Source organism: Lissotriton vulgaris, chromosome 6 (genome assembly GCF_964263255.1).
Source record: "Lissotriton vulgaris chromosome 6, aLisVul1.2, whole genome shotgun sequence".
Taxonomy (NCBI): domain Eukaryota; kingdom Metazoa; phylum Chordata; class Amphibia; order Caudata; family Salamandridae; genus Lissotriton; species Lissotriton vulgaris.
In genome coordinates this window covers 922,615,232-922,636,888 of record NC_141694.1, presented here as the reverse complement: position 1 = coordinate 922,636,888, position 21,657 = coordinate 922,615,232, and the positions used below count along the sequence as shown (strand labels likewise).

General features: G+C 43.6%; 1 protein-coding gene across 1 annotated transcript in view; it reads left to right on the top strand.

The window, feature by feature from the left end:
• The window catches only part of SLC24A3 (solute carrier family 24 member 3), a 1,194,917-nt gene extending 1,173,597 nt beyond the window's left edge, over positions 1-21,320 (top strand). The window contains exon 17 of the mRNA XM_086926908.1: positions 19,091-21,320. Within this exon, the coding sequence (XP_086783034.1) occupies positions 19,091-19,240 (150 nt within the window). The 3' untranslated portion in view covers positions 19,241-21,320. The remainder of the gene's footprint in view (positions 1-19,090) is intronic.
• The last annotated feature ends 337 nt before the right edge of the window (positions 21,321-21,657 follow it).

Below are 21,657 nucleotides of genomic sequence, written 5' to 3'. Positions count from 1 at the left end.
GTGAGAAAAAGGATTTGCGTTACATAAATAATTCGATTTTAAATACTTAGCCTGAAAGAGGCAATGTGCAACCTTCCGTATTGCTCCATTACTTCCCTGTGGAGCTCAAGCCAGGCTTGAGTTACCTTGTGAAGCTGATCCATGAGCCTACTTTTACTCTGTTCGGCTAGCAGGTGGTGAGTGGGGTTTGGTAATGCCTCAGTAGGAATAGTGGACAACACCATTTTTTTACCCAAGTACTCATTTTGCGAGAGTCTTGAATGCCCCCATACACTCTTGATCTACCCTCAAGAGTGTATGGGGGACTTGCAACAATATTAAGAAAAAAAGAGCTGCAGTGTGTAGGCTGTCTGAAGGAAAAGTCAAGAACCCATGTATTAATCAATCCAGTGGTTTACTACGAGCCAAATGGAATTTTTAAGCAATGTGGTGATCAGACAGTTTTTGCCTGGAGTTGCTGGACGTAGCCGTGATCCATCTGCACAGCGCAGCACTTTCTACTAAGACATGTCGAGCATTTACAACAGTGTAAAGAGAAACCATCTCTCTGCCATGAAAGAGAATGGTGACAATGAAGAGGAAGGCAAAGATAATGAAATAAGGAACGAAACAGAACAAAGAATGAAAGGGCAGGCAGATGGGAGCATTAGCAGAAGGCCTGACCAAAGAAGTGTGAAATAGAGAATGGAATAACAGGAGATATGAAAGAGAATGCAGTGGGAATGCTAGGACAGGGATGGTGAGACACGAAGGAGATGGGACAGGCTACCCCCAAGAAGTTGTGAAAGGAATGGCTCAGATCAGGGAATGCCAGGGAATTAAAGAGCATTGAAGTGTAACTGATGAAGAAGAGTAAGAAGATAGAGGAGGGATGTTAGTCAGTGTGAAGCAAAGGAATAGGGTGGAGTTGCATGATAAGAGATGGTGTTTATAATAGTTATAATGTGAAAGAGAACAGGGTGGGAAGAGTGGTGAGGATATGGCTTAAAAGTGAGAAAACCCATAAGCTGAGTGGCAAGGAGCAAGCACTCCTGCTAATATAACTCTGTCATAGCCCGGCAAGGAGCGAGAGCCCAGCACATCAACTGCACAAGAGAAGACATAATCAAGCACCTTTCCATTCCTCGCATCATCACCAGAAAGAGACATTATTCAGCCAACTCTCTGGCCACTGTGTTCATGTACCTGCTGAAGTGGATCCTCTGCAAATTAGAAAACGCAGTAGCAACCAACGTTACACACTTTACGTCCTGAGGGGAACATTTATTGTGTTATGGTCAGCAGTATTCACTCAACTTAAATGTACGCAGGGCTACTTATACTCATTGCTGCGAGCGAGAAATGGGTTAGCAGTGCGGTTGTTTCAGGAGAAGTCATGACATTACATGATCCTTAAGCTCTTCTGGTGTTACCCTAGCTAGTCATAGTGATGATGTAGGAGTGTCGGGGGATAGATGGGTGTAGTCGCACCGTATTCAGCAAACCAGAACTTCTTTCTTTCCATCTGCAGCACTCAGCGCAAAAACATCTTGCACAGGCCTAAGGCTTGATTTCCCTTTGAAGTCCCAAATGCATTCCCATCAAATTCATTCCCATCACCTTTGTTCCTAGATTTGAAGTATTGTTTTATTTGTTGTTCTGTTTGGTTTGTGGTATGTCTTCATTGTCTGGTGTATGGTTTTCTTATTCACAGACTGCGTTGCTTATACCTGTCACAATCACATAAGTCGGTTTAAGAAATTCTGGCACCCTGATTGATGATGATCTTTCACTGAGATCCAATGTGATAGCAGTCTCAAGTAATCTTTCATCCACTTTGGTCAGTAAAGGTTCCGGCCATTATTATTATTCCCTCATAGCTGTCACAAATGCTATTGTAACTTCCTGGCTTGACTTCAGTTAAAGATCCTCCCTTGGTCTTGAAGCCTATGGGATTCAAACATTGTAGTACTTCCAGACTTTGGTTGCTAGAGTACTTCTGGACTCATAAGTATTGATTGTGTGTCTTCTCACTTTCCATCCTTTCACTGGTTACCAGCGGCAAAGCATGTTCGTTTCATTGGCTTTTGAGTTGTCGGTCAAGCTATTTATAATTTTGGTCCTGGTTTCCTGAAGGAACAGTACTTGAAATACCTTTCAAAATTCTCTTTGCTTTCAGCCTCTTATTGATTTTTAAATGTCCCTCCTTTTCCTTACAATACTGTAGATTGTTAAACTTTATGTGATGTAGGGGATCAACTTTGAAACTATATTCCACTACTTCAAAGTTCTAAGACACTTTTGCCTACTCTAAAAAAAAGTTAAAAAGAGAGAAATTTCTCCATTCTCCTTTAAAATTTATGTTCTCAAAGATTCACCTGATCAGGCCTAACCCCTGAAATCATATAATCAGTGCTACATGGCATCAAGACATCATTATGGGTGATAGTACGTTCTACAAATAAATATCAACATAAAATTAGTATTAACCAATATAAGGGCATGTTTCATCAATCAATGGAAATAAAAAATAAAAAATCGGATGTAAAACTAGTAACTCCAATTGTAAGAGCTAATTATCTGATGACAAAATATAAACAGTTCATGGTGAAATCTGACAATTTCAGAACAAACTATGAACCTCCACCTCATACTGAGGCACAACCACCAAGAATGATACTTAAAATGTAGGAGTATTTTACACATTTCCCTGTTTTTTGCAAAGGAAGCTATTTGCTTGTGAGTGTTATATCTATAACAAAGATAGTGAAAGCCGCTGGGACCTCTGCCATGCCCTCTATCAAAATTCTCAGTTTGAAAAAAATAAGGGCAGTTCCCCAAAGTTTTGTGAAGGTGCACACTATTGACACTGCCGCATTTCAGAGTTGTGAAATACCAAAGATGCTCAGTATCGATTTCCCCTATCTTACACAACCATACAGTGGTGTTGGAACAATTTTCAGAGTGGGGTGCTGCCATCAATGTTACATTACTGAAGACATAGGGATTGTGAAAAATACCCTTGTCACAGAAAGGACAAGGGGAGCTGAGCTTCTACTCCTGAAGCACTGGGGACAATCCTACTATGGACCCTAAATAATTTGGCCTAGTACCCCTTCAGCACTTGACTCTCAGAAGTAGCACTGGTTGAGAATTCCAAGGCTTTGCAAAGGAGGTACACATGGGGGAAGGGGTGGGGGTGAACACAGGATCAAAATGCTTTCAGTAGCAGCAATAAATGATTGTCCAGTCAAATACTTGCTTTTATAAAAAAAGAAGTGTTATATACAAACAGAAAGTAAATTATGATATTCACAAACAATACACACAGTCCCCTGAGGTCACAGTTCTAGTTTTGTATAGGCAGGTCCCCGAGTCTCACTCCTCTCTTGCTAGTGGTAGTGGCTTAAGCACTTTATGGTAGACAAGTTCCCTCGGGGCTGTCTGTCCTATAAATCAGTCTTACCAGCCTCAACAGGATTTGAGCGTATAGAGTGTCAGAGCACTCCTCAAATTGGGCACAGAAAGCTCTGCTTCTGTCTCCAGTAAGTACCTTGCACGCGGCCCAGGAGAGGGAGTCGGAGGGTGTCCTTAAGTACCTGTTCTGTGGAGGTCGTGGCTAGGGGGATCTTTGCTGTTCCTCCAATGCTGGTAAGTATCTTGTGATCCTCCCCAGAGGTGTAGATGGCATTCTGGCACTCCTGGTGCTGGTCCTCAGTGCACAGTTGGGAGGGACTTGATCCTGGTCACATCATTATGGCGACCTTCTTCTCTTGACGACAGTCTCAACTGGACAACACTCCTTGCATGATCTCAGTGCCCTTCCCCCCATTCCCCCCACACCCCTTTCGGGCAAATAGGAACACTCTGTATGCATGGCATCTCCACCTGGCATTTGGGGTCGCCGACTTAGCTTCGCACACGGGTGATGGTCCGATCGACCTGTCAGCTGTCTTTACAGTGGCCCAACCTGACTTACGAGGTTGCCAACTTACAACCCACACATGGGCGAAGACCTGATGGGTGCAGCAACAGTCATGGCTCTCTTAATAGTGACCTTCTTCTGGCATACTGGCGTCACTAACTGTGGCATCTGAGGCATGCTTGCTTCTGATGTCATTTTGTCTTGGTTACCAGAGAATCTCAGAGAACTCCTTGGTGATAGAATGGTTTGTGTTTGAAATGTACTGCAGTTTCTGCTGAGCTGGCTGGGACCTGGGTTACTTCTTGCTGAAGTATAAACCTGAGTTTTCTTCATCATACCTGCCTCAACATGTCCTTTCAGCTGATACTGGGATTTTACACTGGCGTAGTCGGCAGCTGAAAGGCAAGAAGAATCCAACACGCCTCAACTATTTTCTTCAACTTTCCTGTTTATAGGTAGTGAATGGACACTCCTCCCTCGGGTACTGTGTTTTCATTTCCTGTTAAATTCCCAGGATCCTACTTTAATTAAGGAGTATTTCCCTTCCTATTCTCAGCATGTTCATCATTGGGACTGGGAGCTATTGCCGTGCTTCTCATCTTTGTGTCTATCTGGGTGACAATCAGTCGACGTGGGCTCGTCCCTCCCTAACTATTGCTGGAGTTCCTTTGCTTTTCTGGTGCATTGTGACAGCTTTGCCATGAGTGTGCTTTTGTCACAAACTGTGGACAGATCGCAGTGTACTGATCTTCACATGTCAGGCAGCATTTCCGATCAGTTCATCTTCCTTCACTTTATTGATTTTTGGTTCATTTGACTATTTTCTTGTGTTCTGTGGGGAAGTGAGACTCTTGTGTAGAGCAAGTCTTGTTAGTTTTTGAAATATTCTAACTGACGTCTCTGACCTTGTGCATCACCGCGAGTCCAGCAGTTCTCTCGAATCTCCCTGGCCTCCACCTTCGGATACACGACCTTCACCATTCTTCGAGCACCAGCAACCGTGGCATTCGGAGTCTTCTCTTGACGGCATTTGCCTTCTTCGCTGCGTTCTCCTGAACTTTGACCTGCGACGGCACGTATTTCACACAACGTGCTGCCATCTTTGTTTCATTGTGGGAGTTCCTAGTTTTGTTTTGCGTGCCACCTCTGTGACACTCACACACCTACTAGAAATGTCATTTGTGCTTTGCGTGCCATTTCTGTGACACGCACACATTCACTGAAGATATTCTGTTTTGCGTCCCACCACTGTGACACTCATACTCTGAGCACTCCTTATCTGAATTTCACAACTGTGATACGCATGCATACTATTACTTTTTATACAATATTGTCTAAACTGGTATATTTGCAGTGAAGACAAACTGATACTTTGAAATTGTCTGCATGATTAGCTACATTTTACTGTAGACTATACTTTTCTCTTCATTTCTTACCTTTTAGAGAAATGACATCACACAACTTAGAAAACTTGCTTCATCTTGCAAGTTTGCTGCATTGCTTGATGAAAGAATTAGGGATCAGTTCATATATGGGTGCAATAATGACAAGATCCGTGAGGAACTTTGGTTAAGGGATGAACCTGCTCTTGATGAGGTTATTCAGGTAGCAAAGAGGGTGGAACACTCTCTCAAGTGTGTTGACACTTTGAAAAAGGATAAGCAAACAGCAGTTCAAGTGGTTCATGAAGGAGCTAAAAGTGTTTCCAAGCTGAGTAGTAACATTTCTAAAACTAAAAGTAAATCATTTGTAGGCAAATGTTATGGATGTGATAAGTTTAGCTAACGACAAAAAATGTCCAGGATTAAATGTCATTTGCTCAAAATGTAAGAAGAAGGGCCATCTCTCCACTGTCTGCAAGTCTAAAATTTCTTCTTCTAATATCAAATATGTTGAGGCAGAGACTCCTGAGGAGGACTTTGTCTGTGGCCAGATTGTTGTTCAAGTGGACTCTGGAAAGGAACGGAGACCTTCCTCAGTGGATGACGTTTTAGTTGATGGTGAAAACACCAAAGTTCTATTCGACCTGGGTGCCAAAATCACCATCATTTTTAGAGTCTTTTATCAAAATAAACTGGCACACAAGACTTCTTTTTTTAAACCGGACATTCGTCCTTTGGCTTATGGTGGTGAGTCCATTCCACTACGTGGGTACGTTGTAGGTCTCATAGAGTACAAGGACCGCTACACCTCTGGAAAGATTTATGTCTCAGAAAAAAGGTGGCAGTATCATCAGTTGGTTCCATCAAGGGGACCTTGGTGTTATGCTTGAACCGAGTAGCAATTGTCCCATCAAAGTTAAGGATTATGTGAACACAGTTGTTGTAGATTCTAATCTTGACATTGAGACTACTGTCCAGCAAACTTTTCCTAAAGATTTTAAGGATGAACTTGGATGCCTCAAAGACTTCAAGCTTGAGATACATCTCTGCCCTGATTCTCAACCTTCCAGTTGCAAAGTTAGGAGTGTTCCCCTAGCAGTGAGGGATGAAATGAGTAGGGAATTGGACAAACTCAAGCAAGGAGGAATCATTGATTAGGTCGAAGGGACAGATTGGTTGGCTCCGGTTGTAGCTGGTCGCAAGGCCAATAGTTCTCTTCGTTTATGTGTGGACTTAAGACAGTTGAATAAATGCGTTGTAGTTGATCATTACCCTCTTCCAAATACCTCGGAACTGTTTGTATTGCTAGGGGGAGCCAAAGTTTTCAGCACGATTGATTTAGCCTCAGCCTATCACCAGATAGAACTGGTGGAATCCTCAAGGGACTATACAGCCTTTATTACACCTTTTGGGACATTTAGGTTTGTAAGGATGCTATTTGGCCTTTTGTCGGCGGCATCTGTCTTTCAGCGTGTAATGGAAAAAGTACTTAAAGGTTGTAAGGGGGTTTGCGTCTACCAAGACGATATTCTGGTGTTTGGGAAGGATTATAAGGAGCATTATGATTGTCTTAATATGGTATTAGCGAGGTTGAATGATGCCAATCTTACCATCAAATCAGAGAAGTGTCAATTTGGTATGTTCTCCATTCATTACTTGGAACACACAATCTCTGGTGAGGGGATTGCTCCTAAGGCCAATTTGGTTGACATTATTACTCACATGCCTGCCCCTTCCTGCAGGGAGGAGCTTCTTAAGTTTTTAGGAATGATTGAATATTATAATAAATTAGTCGAAAACTTTGCCGAAGGTAGTGTTCACATGATGGCTCTCTTGAGGAAGGGTGCAGACTTCAACTGATCTAAAGAGTGGGATCAAGAGTTTGATTTCTTTAGAGAAAACTCAGTGACGCTCCTAAACTGAAGAGTTTTGACCCCTCAAAAATGTCCACTATTACAACGGACGCCAGCCTCAAAGGTTTGGGAGCCATTCTCCAACAGGAAGGTGAAGAGGGGTTGAAGACCATCATGTTTCTTTTCCGGGGACTCAAAGACGCTGAGTCCCGCTACTCTGTTATTGAACGACAGGCTTTGGCAGTATATTGGGCGATTAAGAAGTTAAATAAAATGTTGTGGGGTACCAAGATCCTAGTTAAAATGATCATAAGCTTCTTTGTGAGACTTTCACCAAAAAAGGAATTGACCTGATATCCAGCAGAATAACAAAATGGGTCATAGCTCTCTAAGAGTATGATTTTGATATTAGGTACATGCTCTTGACGAAGATTGTGAGGATGTTGATCTTCGTGTGTGTGAAGTTGATGTAGGAATCATTGATGAGCAACAATGGCGTCTTGAGCTAGCTTCTGATTCTATTCTCTCAGAGGTATTCTCTCATTCACAAAGGATGGCACTCAAAGAGACAGACATCCGAGGAAGCTGCCAAATGTCCCAGGATGCTTGTTTCCGGTCCAGGGAAGACATGGCTTGGCAGTTCGGGCTGGACTGTTCCCATGAGGCACAGGGTCAGACTGATTGAGCTAAAGAATGATGATGGATTAAACCCAGATAAGTTGACTGTGGGTGAGTGTTTGATTTGCTCAAATGCTCCGTTCATCATCCCTTTTTGTATCGCTTTGTTCGCCATAGGTTGGCAGGGTATGCCCAGACGTGGGTCCCTTGCTAACTCTGCCACTGGGTTCAAGATAGCCTGGCTGATGAGGGTTATGAACCCAAAGCCGGTCCCAGGATGATTTTTTCTGGTCCAGGGATTTTACACTAACCTTTCTCTGCACACGGGCCAAGTCCTAATCAGTACAGTAGACGTCTTCTCACCCCTCACTTCGTAGATCCAATCAACTGGATCCTCACTGGACCTTGCTCCATCCAGCGCGCTCTTCATCCCCACAGAGCATTCTAATCTGGGCAAGCAGACAGGCTCAAGTCCATGAGTGATGTCCCCTGACAAGCTGGGACACTGGTGGGCCTTGGCCCCTGTTCCTAGTTAAAAACATAAGTCTTGGAGAGCTTCCCCTCTTAGCACATCCCAACTGGCTGCTTGATAGTTGACAATTTTCAGGGCATCGAGCTCCCATTATTTTAGTCCTTTTCCAGACACCAAATGTAATTTAGAGTCTCAGTCTTTGAAGTTTATTTTGGGGTCTACTTCCTTTTGAAGTGCCCTCTCCTCTGGCCTGAGCACTTTTCCTCTTGGAAGCAGTCTGTCACAACAAGAATAACTCCAAATCGGATAACCCCACAACACAGGCCATGGGAGTGACTAGAGGTTTACACCTAAATGCCAGCTACTGTGATATGTGTCTCGTAAGGTTATCCCAGGGCCTCAGCCCTAGCCTTTATGATTCTTTTCTCTGCCCCATCTCCTTCTTGAGATGTGCAATGCTCCTTCTTAATCATCTTTCTCTGAATCAAAGAGCACCCTTTAACTGCATGCGTGCTAGCGGTTTTCCCGCTGAGTGCTACGATTTTGAAAATCCCGCGTTACGTGACAAGGTCAACTCGTCACACGCACAGCGCAGGTAACGCCCATGACGAGTTGACCTTGTCACACGCATCGAAGGGGTTAAAGTGTACAGCAGCACATGTCTCCCCTCCCTCCAGTGGCTCCCACCCAACTTCAGTTAGCCCTGTGTCTCCCAAAATAGGAATCTTCCATGTAGTGCACCCTTGACAGCACAAAGAGGATCATACAAAAAGGGAAGGAAGGACAAAACAATGGGGCATATTTACAAGGAATTAACGCCACCAAAACGTCATTTTTTCAGATCCTTCGCCTTATTTACAAGGCAGAATTAAGCCACTTATTGTGGCTTAACCCCGCCTTAAAAATAATGGTCCTGTTCACCTAGCACTTACTGTGAAAGGAGCGTGCAATGAGTGTTGCAGTGAGCGTTCTGCCACAACACCCATTGCTTTTTGATGCTGCACCATATTTACAAGGTATGATACAGCGCCAAAGAAATTGCCAGGGAATACCTGGTCTTAAGCAGGCAATATAAGGGGAGATGCTTCTTTTATCCTTATATTTTGCTCTTTCCATGTGTGTTGCATTTTGCAGCACACATAGAAACAGCAAATTGCTTGTAACAATTGTTTATGTGCAGGAAGGTGTCCCTTCCAGCACATAAACAATCACCCCTGGAAGCTATATGCACATAAGTTTTGTCCTGGGTTGCCTGTGTTCTGGATCAGGAAGGACCTGGCTTGGCAGTTTGGGATGGACTGTTCCAATTAGAGCAGGGTCAAAACTGATTTTTCATATAGCTGGGTCCAAACTGAGGTTACATGGTGTGCAATATAACAATGGATTGGAATGTGGCCCGAGTAACCTGAGGTTTAGATAATTCAAGCATTTCATCCATCACCTTTTTGCATACTTAACAACATGTGTGGCAACACCAAATCGGAATACTCATAACGGAATTCAATACTGATACCATCAGGGCCTGGAGCATTATCATTGGCTAATTAGAAATGGCCTTTTTGAACTCCTCCACTGTGAGGGGTTCATTCCTTAGTTTCTGTTGCCCCTCGTGAATCACATAATATGTAAACTGATCTAAATATAGCTTGCTATCTGTCAAATAGGCAGTTCCAATGTGCATGATGTGCCTCAGTGGCCTAATCACAGTTCCCCTCAGTCCACACTGAAGTCATCAAGCATCTAGACCAGCTGTGGAAAGATCAATTCCAACACGACACACATAAAGGAGCCCAAGGAAAACAAGGGTTTGTGAACCATTTCATGACGTGATCCATGCTGCGGCATGGTCTCCAAACTCCTCACTGTCCTGTCTTTGCATTGGCTGTCATATAGATCAATCACAGATCAGCTTTGATGCAGTGCTGGAAATCACCTCTCTCCCCCAGCTCCACTAACCTCCTCTCACCACCAACATAACCATCCACCAGCCGCTACAGCCTCCTCTAACTGGATAGGTGGTTCATCACACCAGTTTCATGGTGCACAATAGAAATGCACAGGTGATCAGCATGTTTCACCATGGGGGGCATAATCAAAAACACCACGGGGGTGATTATGATGGCAAAAAGAATGCCACCGCAAGGCTGGGGGTGGCAACTGCTGGCCCTGCAAGGCGGGCCTTCCACCCCTAAGGGGCTGATTATGATGGCGGGCGCACATCAGTCCGCCCGCCACCATAACAGTGATGAGACCGACATAACAGTGATGGGACCGACTGCCAGATGTGCAGCGGTCCCACTGGCCCAATTAGGATGCGCCTGCCATACTAGCGGGCACATCCTGCCCTTTTACCATTGCGGGCGGTGCTGCTGGCTGCTGCACCGTCCGCAATGGTAAAAGGGCATGAACAGCATTTCCCTACACCACTTGGCAGGCAGCACGCGGTGCCTGCCACTTGGTGCAGGGAACTGCAGGGGGTACCATGGGTACCCCCTAAGTGCACAAATAATAATATTGAGGCAAATGCACAGCGATTTACACATGAGTATTTTCTAGTAAGTTTTTTGGTACAGTGTAGGTAACATCCAATGTCCCTGGACGTCCAATATTGAAAACACTTGTGTTCCTAGTGAGTCACTAGATCCATCCCTATGGGCACACAGTTTCCCCTCAGCGCGAAATGAGGGTTCCAACACTTTTTGTATTTTAATGTAGTGTTTTTATTCTTCACACTTCTTATAGTAGTTTTTCAATCATGATTTCTCATTCCATCATACCCCCTAAGTGCACCCCACACACACCCACCCACCAGGGGGCCTGCTACAGTCCTCCAAAGCCAATCCCTGACAGCCTTTCAAGGCCTGTAACAACCCATATCACAATATGGCTGGCGGTGCCTGCTATCACCGCCACCATACTACTGCCCAGCTCTGCCACGATACCCACCGCCATCGTAATCTGGCAGTGGGAAAAAAGTGTGATGGCAGAAGGACCGCCACCGCAGGGTTGGCAGTTGCCACCGCCAGCCCTGCAGTGGCGGTCTTTTCACCATCATAATCACCCCCTAAGTTTAGTTGAAAAAACAAAAACACACACAGTTCAATAAAGTACCCATCACGCTCCCACAGCTGAAGGGCAATTAATTCCAACCATGGCATTAAAACAGATTTTACTTAATAGAACAACATGATGCAGGATAGATAAGTCTTATGATTATCAGATCAGTTTTTCAACAAATGTAAGTGCTGCAACTGCCTCAAACAAAAAGTGAGCTATGTCCTGCACTATTTTATTAAGCTAGGCTGAGTGCAACATGGCATACCAGATCACCTGTTTCACTGGGCCAAAATATCTGTGAGCCCAGGGAACCACAACTGTAAAATCAGGGTAGGCACTCACCTTATAGTACCCCTCAGAATGAAGTCTTAAAACCTACTGTTCAGGATTCAGGATTTTAGCAATTTTGGCTCTGGGATTATCCCCAGGCTCTTTTTTGGGACCAGTGACGTGTGAGCTCTTTCTTACCAAGAAATAATCCAACAGCATAGCCACAGTGTGTATCTTTTGAGTCAACTCTTCCATAAATGGCTTTATACATCCTGATTCAACCTTCTCTGGCATGCCAAGCAGTCAAAAGTTGTTCTTGCAGGCTCTTCCATCTCAGTTCTCAAGTGCAGCATAGAAAGCCTTGAGGTCATGAAGGAGTGTCGGGATCCTCCCCATTATAGAATAAAGGTCATTTTCTACTCATTCAGCTCTCTATTTAGTTGACTCTCTCTGTCATGAGGTCCAAGTGTTTTTGTATCAGATCCAGCTTAACTCCAACTGTGTGTACATTTTGACTTAGACTAGTTTTCACATCATTCTTTCCTCCCAGCAGATTAGCAGATTCTGTGGAGTGCTAAGTGACCTGAAGAACTGCTTAAAGGCTCCCCCACTCAGGCATATTGTCCGCAGACTGTTGTCTTGAGTACCTCCTTGAAAGGCAGTATAATCATATATATTCCTCTTCTTATTGTCAGCCTTGCCCATAGTATCAGCAGAATCACGCCCTCTGTCAGATCCACTCTGAAATGAGCAGTCTCCCCTTATGAAATTCATGGAGCATTGAAGTATTTAACTGAATGAGCAGGTGATAAGGAGTCTCTTAGGGCCTAATTATGACTTTGGTAGTCCATCCCACGGTGAATGTGCGGCAACCGCCCTACTACGAGTTTGGCTGTTGGACCGCCATTGGACTACTACAACCACCTGGGATCCGTGATCCCTTGTCAGTGGTGCGGCAGTCAGAGGTTCACAATATGCTGGTGGTGACCCTGCAGCACCGCCAATCATATTTTGAGTTTCCTCACGGCCACAGTTTTCATTGCGGTGAGCCGGCCATGAAAAGTGTGACTGTGAGGAAACAAAGGGAGCCCTACAAGTCCCCCTGTTGACTCAAGACCTGGGGATGCATGCAGGGTGGCACATGGTGTGCCCCCGGTGTGCATGCCCCCTGTTCCTGCACGGCATGGACTTCACAGTCCATGATGTGCAGGAACGGGCTTTGGCTAAAGCTTGCATATGAGCCTTAGCACGGCACCACCGTGGGACTGACCGCCAGATCAGGAGAAATTCCTAATCTGGTGGGGGTGGTCGTCTGTTGAGTTTGGTGGTGTGGGAGCAGGGTGGTGGTGTGGCACCTGCTCCCATACCACCAAACCTGTAATACGGCCCTTAGTCAGGAAGCATGGCATGACTTTCTATGATGAAAAACAAGACCTGGTCCCCAATCCTGAGCACCTGTGCCCATGGCATTCAACCACTGACACAAATGAAGCACTTCACATAAATAGATAAGACCTCTAAACCTATTCAGACCCTATTAATCTATCAATAAGTGTAATCCTGTTGCCACAATAATCCTCTGCTTTCATTGTGTCACACACCCTGGATCCTGATTCATTAAGCCTTAGAGACGTGTGTGCAAAAATGTACAGAAAACTTCCATTTAATTCCCATTGACAGCATCTTTCTAGAGATCCAATCTCTACATTATCCCAACTACATTATCCCAACGCTGTGTGTATTGTCATTTGTTCTACTGGATGTCTGTCCTGTGACTCTAGAGTTCCAACCTGAGTCCTGTTATCCGTAAAATCTATGAATATAAAACCATTTACCAGAAATCAATTACTTCATCAATTCCATGTCAAAGGAATAAGTCACATTAACAATGCAGATCATCATGTTAATCAGTGTGGTTGTCACTCTGCAGAATGGAGTCTATAAACTAAAAAATATCCCTTCTTTGGAAGCTTGCTACTGTAGGGCAGTCCCTTCTCCAAACGAATATCATTATCTGCAGATGAAGTTACACACTGTTAACAAGCCTGTTGCAGTCCTCCTCTGCAATGCATCGAGATAAATTCACTGAAAGAGTATGTTTCATTTTCCTAGAGGTTTAATGTTTCACCCTTTTTGTACGTCTTTGCCCCCAATGTTTCACCCTAGTGGACTCAATTGAAAATCAACTGTTCTGTTTGGTGGGGAGCATGACTCCTACTCAGTTGATGAGTATTAGTATCCAGTAGCTCACAGGTGTTAGCCACAGAGCCCAGAAACTAGCAACCAGCTACCCCAAGGGACAGGAGCTTGTACATCAGCATGGAATGGTGGAGATGCACACTGTTCACAAACCTGTTTATTCAACCAAAGGTAATGCATCATGCTGAATGCGGTGAAAGGCAGTCCATAGCTCCAGCACTACTGAACTTTCTTATTTAAATTATAATACTGCATTTTATTACTTGATTTCATAATACATTTAATTTGGATGGTGGTCCCCAGTGCTGCTTCAGCAGAAGGAGTTCTTGGCGCCTGTTTTTGACTGCTCCTATCTTCTTTCCCTTTTGCTACCTTGGCCAGGGCTCCTTCTTCCTAGTGTTGGCCTCATCAGTGGGGCCAGAGCACGCGAAAAGATCTGCCGAGGCAGACGTGCTGTGGGCGCACCAACCTATCTGTGCCCTTTCTCGCATCATCCATGCACAGGGCTCAAAACTATGTTCCAAACTATCCTTCTACCAGTCACTCTGATTCTCCAGTCTATAATTCTAATACTGACTGTATTCTCTCAGCTGAACTCTCGCAACTAGGGACACCTTCCTGTACATAAACAATCATTAGAGGTGATTTCCTCTTTCTATGTGGGCTGCAGAATTCAGCACACTTAGAAAGAGGAAAAAAAAAGAGGAGAAATGAATACATTTCTCCTTGTTGCGCCTCCGTACGCCTCCCCTGAGGAGGTGTAGCATTCACAAGCATTTCCAGATTCACAATTCCTCGTAAATCTGGAAATATGTCTGGTTCCATGGGTGTTCCGTGGAATCACCCACAGCAACACACATGGAACACCCCTTTCACGCAAAGTTATGCGTGCAAAGGGGCAATATTTATCAGGACAGGAAAAGTCATGCAGGGTGGCTTTTCCTGTCCTTGTAAATATGGAGCAGTAAAATGCGGCACCGGTACGTCACAAAAAGTAACGCACTAGTGGCACAAGGGGCTTGTAAATCTGCCCCTATGTACACAACTGTGACCAAGAATCTTTCTTCCTCAACTGCTTATTGGATACAACACAAGCTGTATTTTGACCCAATGCCTGAACTAAATTTGTGCTGCTTGCAGCTCTTGATGATCTCCACATCTTTTTAGACTGAGGGGAACCAGGTATGCTGATTCTACTTGACATTGCTGCTGCTTTAAATAGACACTGTTTCGCACCATCACCTCCTTGTTCTCTCATGGATTTGAGAGTGAAAGACAGTATCTTTAATTGGCTTTCCTTTTTTATGCAAGCGGGGGCCCATTCCATTCTACATTTGACCCAGTTCCTTATGGTGTACCTCAATTATCTTGTATTGAGCCCTACACGTTTTAACTTCTACATTATCCCAATAATGCACCTGATTAGGAGCCATGATGAAGTCTGCCATTGCTACACCAACAATGCCCAGATATTTTTCTCTTTCGGCACAGAATCTGATACCCACGGCCTCTATGAATCTCTAAAACAGTTTCTTACAGACATCTGCTGATGGATGGGGAAAAACATATTGAAGCTGAACTCTAAGAAAATTGAGATCTTCTTCGTGGGAAGTGTTCCCCCAGTACTCAAGTCCGGGGCTCATGTGGCATAGGGAGTGCACATATTCCCTTTATCCATGCTCTCAATCGATCAAACATATTCAACCAACTTTTGCCATTTTGGACAAACATCTCTAAACATACTTGTTCTTGATACTTTCTTCTACACACATTAAGAAATATTCAACGTTTGTTACACTTGACCTGCTATAGATTATGCTTTGGCCTTAATTTCTTGGAGAGTAAACTGATGTAATGACTTGTATTTCCACCTACCTCTGTATACGATTGATTATCTTAAATGCCTGCCGAATATGGCTGCTCCCTTGATTCTTAGCTTTGCTCATACCCATAAATTCTCATCATCTGAAGTCTCCTCACTGGCTTCCTGTGGCACATATAAGAACATTTGCCGTTGTTACTGAGCCACTATTCATCCATGACCACCTAAGCCACTAGTCTCCTTCTCGCACTTGTTGTTCCATGACTGCCAATCTTTTTATCACTTCATGTCACTTCAGTTCGATCTGGGGCAGGTCCTTCTACTACTTCCCCTCGCGCTTTTGAATTTCTTTCCACTCGCCATCAGAAGATTTTCTTTGCACTCTTTTTTCTGTAATGGCAAAAAAACATGGTTGTTCACTACCTTTCTCACCTGGTAGGTCTGACATCTTAAGCAGTGTACAGTCAGTGCCGATGAGGTCCCTGATGTGCTATAGAAACTCTTCTCATTCATTCAATCACAGCCAGGGCCGGACTGGGAACAGAAACCGGCCTTGGCAAACTGCTCCGTCGACCCGACCTGGGGTGAGGGGGAGTGCAGCATAGCAGTTTGCAAGGGCCGGTTTCGGCTGATTTTGTCACAGAGGGCCGATATTGCTGACCCCGGTAACAAAAATGGCCCCACCCTAGCGGCCTACCGGGGAAATGCTCGGTGCCCGCCATGGCCAGTCCTGTTCACAGTGCAGCTGATGTTGAAGTAGTTCATCCTTGTGAATCCAACAGAAAAATAAAGATCCTATTAGGGGGGACAGAACTTGCTGATCAATGCTTTCTTCGGGGCCTGTAAGCCAACCTCCAGCTCCCCCAAGAGCTTGTATACCAATATTTGAAGTGGATCTGCACACTGCCCACAAGCCTATTCCAGTCCTGTCAATGTATGATGGTATTGCAGTACAAGGTGGCCAATACTTGCAGGTGGTTTGTCTCTGCTTGAGTGTTAAAACACAGCCAATGTTGTACAGCCTTTGACACAAGTGGTGTGTCCTTGGAAGAACATGATATGTGCTCAGTGCAAATCCAATTCCCCCTTTTCATGTGAGGAAATGCTACCCTCAAATTCCATAACTAAGGGGAACCAAATAAGTTAGTTCCTCCTCCACAGACTAGCTCCAAGACCTCTCCCTATGTCCTTGTTAATAGAGGTTGACCAGGCTACTAAGACAGCTACCAGCACTGACCATTTCTTCCCAGCCTGAGGAAACCACAAGTGAACATATGGGATGAGCGTAACAGTAGGCTCCACCACCTGGCAAAGAGAGCTGAGTGGCAAAACCTCTGCAGCTTGGCCCTAAGAGCCTTTGAGTGGTCTTGAATGCCATTAAATCATGTGTACCATGGAGGAACAATTGCAACCACACTGAAAAGAACAACCACCTGTGTTAGGGTAAGGTAAAAAAGCCTCTAGGCCAACCGCATAAAAAGAAAAGTACAAAGTAAAGGAGTAGCTGTGGCAGCTAGGACAAGACATGAATGCTGGCTGGTGCGTATAAGCTTGTAATGGGTTTTTCAACAAATGAAAGTATATATTTGAGGAATGGCCAACTTAAAGGTTATATCTTTAATGATTAACCTAATGTTTAAGTTGACATGAGGTCTGCCTAAATGTCCTAAAAATGAGACCTCATGTTTATGTTAAAACTAGTAGATAATGATCTTCAAATGTGAAATGCACTGTCCCAGACAGTATGCATTTAGGTTAAAATGTGAATGTCCTGACACAGCATAAGGCTATCTTTTTAACTGTGAAAAGTTTGATGTCATTGCGATAACTCAAAATGAGTGTGTACTGCTGTTTTTCTAGGTTAGTGCCTCTCAGCACACACCTTCACATGGTACCTTACAGATATCATACTAGAAACATACTAGATTGACGGGGTCAACTGCCCTCTATGATACATTTTTAGGGTAGATGATTTGCAGCCTGTTCATTCTGGGAGACCCCGTTAAGAGGGATTTTAAACCCACTAACATCTTGTACGTATTTATAGCTTTGTGCATGGCATTTAATTGCGAGCGCAAGAAAGTACTTTTCCTTTTTAAAGAAAATAAGTGGCTGTACACTCAGTTGAATGTTATTGTTGTGCTTCACTTAACTTTCAGGGGCTTCTTTATGAGACCCATACGGCACGTTTACGCCGCCAGCCAATCACTTTGTTGATGCACTGGAGCAGTAAATAATGTACCACCTTGCGCCATATTCAGAAATTGATGTATCTAGGTAGGTTGTGTTACTTTGTTAACCCCTTCGTAACATTATACCTGAGTCAGGTATAATGTATGCATGGTGGGCGTAACACCGCAAGAAAGCCTCATAGAAGTGGTGCAGTGATATCTATCAGAGTTCAGTACGCCACTTCTAGGACGCCACTGCATCAAAACCTTATGCCTGCCTCACAGCAGGTGTAACACTGACGCAGGCCCTTTCACATGGTGCTTACCCCATGTGAAAGGACACATTGCTGGAGTTGCGTCTGTTTTCAGACACACCCCAGCAATGTGTCATTTTTGTGCATACAGATATCTGTATATCCTTATGACATGGAGCGCCATACAGTAAATATGGCGCTCCCAAGGTGTCACAAAGGAGGGTGCACTAAAAAGTGTTGCATCGCAGGTTTTCCACAGCAATGTAGCACTTTTCATAAATGAGGCCCTCAGTTTCCAGGACCCAGAAGAGAGCGCATTAGACTGCTTCACCTAGCTGTCTTAAGATTTGAGTGCTAAAATGGACAGTTGGCCCTACCTTTGCCAGTCCACAGTAATGAGCTCCTCGCCTCACACCAGAAGTTAAAGGCCATAACATTGGAGCTCATTAGTCTCTGATTGCCCTATGAACCCCCTACCCGAACAGCATTTCTCAAAATAGGTAGTTTGACTTTGATTATACGTATAACTTTTTTTTTTCCTTATAGCTATGGCTCAGTATTGTAGAGGCATTAAATATGTTTGTATTTTTCACTGAAATTCGTTCTGTTGAGTGAGTTCTTGTTGCAGCAGTACAGTTTGATTTTCTGCCCCAGATTTCTAAGCCATTCTATGCCAGCCATGTTTCCATCCATATATTTGTAATGTTTGCCGGATTTTTTTCATATTATAATCTGGAATACCATTAGGTTACAGTGAACTGAAAGTATAGCATGAAGCTAATATATGGCTGTAAACACAGCTAGAAAAAAAGCGAATGAATACCACAGCATACCTTCATAAATCAGACCAGTCAGTTGCAAACTGAAAGCCAGCACAGAAAAGTTCATATATTTGTTTTGGGGTGGAAAAAAACATTTCTCAAATCTCATAGTAGCAAATTTATATTTTTTTCATCTAGAAATACAATATGTCTTATTCTTATCTGATAGAGGCTATTGTTAGACAGGTCCAAAGTAAATGTGTGTTTCTTTCTGACATTGGGACAAAATGAAAACTAAACGTTCTTTCCCTTTGATCTCTGCTGCAGGTATGTGGAGTCCACATCAACAAATGGAAGCTGGACAAGAAGCTTGGAGTGACGTGCCTTTTCTTGTATGCCATCTTCCTGTGTTTCTCCATCTTAACGGAATTCAACGTCTTCACGTTTGTGAACTTGCCCATGTGCAGGGGAAACTGATGTGAGTGGAAAGACTGTGGTCCAGGGAGACTTCCTTTTTACCTGTGCAATATACACAACGCGGCTCGTGTCTCTTCCTGTGGTGCACCGAGAAGTTGTGACTGCTCACTGTTCATGGGACCCTCGCCTCCATGAGTTTTCTGCCCCTGTCAACCCTACTCCTCTCTCGGCACTATCTATCTTGAACACTCCTGGGTTGGTGTGACGTTCCGCCACATGAAATTCCTAAAACCACCCTCTCCCCATCCTCTCTTTTTAATACTATTTGAACAATGACTGAGATTCAGAAGTAACTGGCTGCTAGCTGGCTTTGTGCCAGACATAACTTGTCTACTTTAATTCCTCCTTTTTTAAATTATTTGATGGGAGACATATCTAATTTATGACTTGAGACATTTGAGAAATATCTGAATGAAGAAGAAGGATTTATTGTCTGTGCTGGTTCTTTTTTTCCTGGAGGAGAATAATGATGGGAGGTACTAACTTCCTGTTGCTTCAGAGAGCTCCGGCACCTTCTGAGGATCCTCGTTGGGCATGCCGGAAGTCATGAATATCCAAAGGGGAAGTCATGAATATCCAAAGGTCATAGACGCGGCGAATCCAAGGGACAAAACAAAATGTACCACAGAAAGTGGGGGAGCTGTTTCAAGCCTTTGCAGCTTAACAACAAAAGACAATGGGTGAATCAAAGGCAAGAAAAATAACTTCCACCAACTAATGCACCGTTTCTCAACTTGAAGTGAGAAATGTTAGGCAAACGTGAATTCTACTGTTTTCAACTTTATTGTCTTAGATTTAGTGATAGGATATTTCCAATTTTAAAGTTATAGTGTGTTGGACTGTAGCAAGAGGAGTGAGCTTCCATGAATTTGTTGTGGTCTGAAAATGCTGCAGGATTTGGTACTCAAGAGTTTCAGAATCCTGTGGAAGTCTGCGTGGTATCTTTGCTTCTAGTGGCGCTCGGCATTGCCAAGATGGAAGCACAGTTCAAGGCAAGGCGCGTGAAATGATCGATTCCTTGAAAAAGGGGAAGGGCATATTTTGCACAGATGCTCTTCGCTAATATAAATATTTAAAGCTCTTTTTTCCGCCTACACACTCGACCTGATGCCAGATTTCTCTTGGACTGGTGATGGTTAGCATGTCCAACCATTGAAGATCCTTTGTGTTGGCTTCAGCATCCGTAGAGCCCAGGTGATGGTACTCTTAACATCCAGAAGTCAGCTATTGCTCACTCACTCCTAAACTGTATATCTTTCCTTTGATAAATGTTGTTTGATCTCTGCTAACAAAACATACCAGGCATTTTCACATCCGTGGTAATGGCTCCCAATACAAATATTGCCTGTAAATGATAATCTAGGAAAACATGTTAAAATACTGTATAACTGCCCTCTCTGCAATGTGGTCTTCTGAATGAACGCCAGTTACCCAGAATTCGAGAACAAAGGGTTAAACAATTGCAGTGAAATCGAATATGACTTATACACACGTGCAGTTTACAGAAAATATTCCCTGATGAACCACAAAGTTGATAGTAGAGATAGCCGTCATTTCTGATTGACCTCATAATAATACAAACCTCTACATGTCAAAAATGACTAGTGGGGTACCCAATATCACTTAATTATTATTCTATGTAAACCCATTACTTCCAGTATGCATTGACTGGAAAAGTAGGGAAAAGGACTCCAGTTCACTATTTTAATCTTCCTTCTCCTCAATGTATGTTACAAAAAATCTGTTCAACAGAGAATGTCTCCTTTTCTTCTAAGAAGCAGAGCAATTATTGATCATGAGGAAAAGAGGATTTTCATATAGGTTCTGTTTTTTAACATGTTTGAGGTTCACCTCTATACCATAAAACAAGTCAACTAAAGCTTCCACACCACACGTGTGGTTATTGCTGTCTATTAGTCTGAGCGAAGGAGCAGTGGCTAAAAAACATCACAGCACTTTTAGCCATAGAAGTCAGAGGAGCAAAGTCACTTGCCGAGAGCACTATCGCATTACAGTACAGTATGGAAAGAATTATATCTCAGTTTTGGAGGTCTGCAGCATTAGCACTGAAAAAAAAAAATTATCCAATAAATTTTATTGAGAAACATTTGCACACATGACAGGCCAAATTCTTCTGAAATTGACCAAGGGAAATGAGGTGTCATATATTTGTGGTGTAGAAAATGCTGTTTGCATTTGTTGATGACTTATAGCAACACAGTACTCCTTGCCACTGGAGGCCCAATCCAGTTAAAATGATAATTCACTGATAAGCCATATATTCTCAGTTAGTTCATGGTCAAAATATTCATGCATGACTACTGAAACAAAAACACAGTACGGCCTCTGCAAAAAAAGGAGGACAATGGTGTATGCAGCGAGAATGGCCTACATGGTGCAGAGGGCAGTCAAGAGAC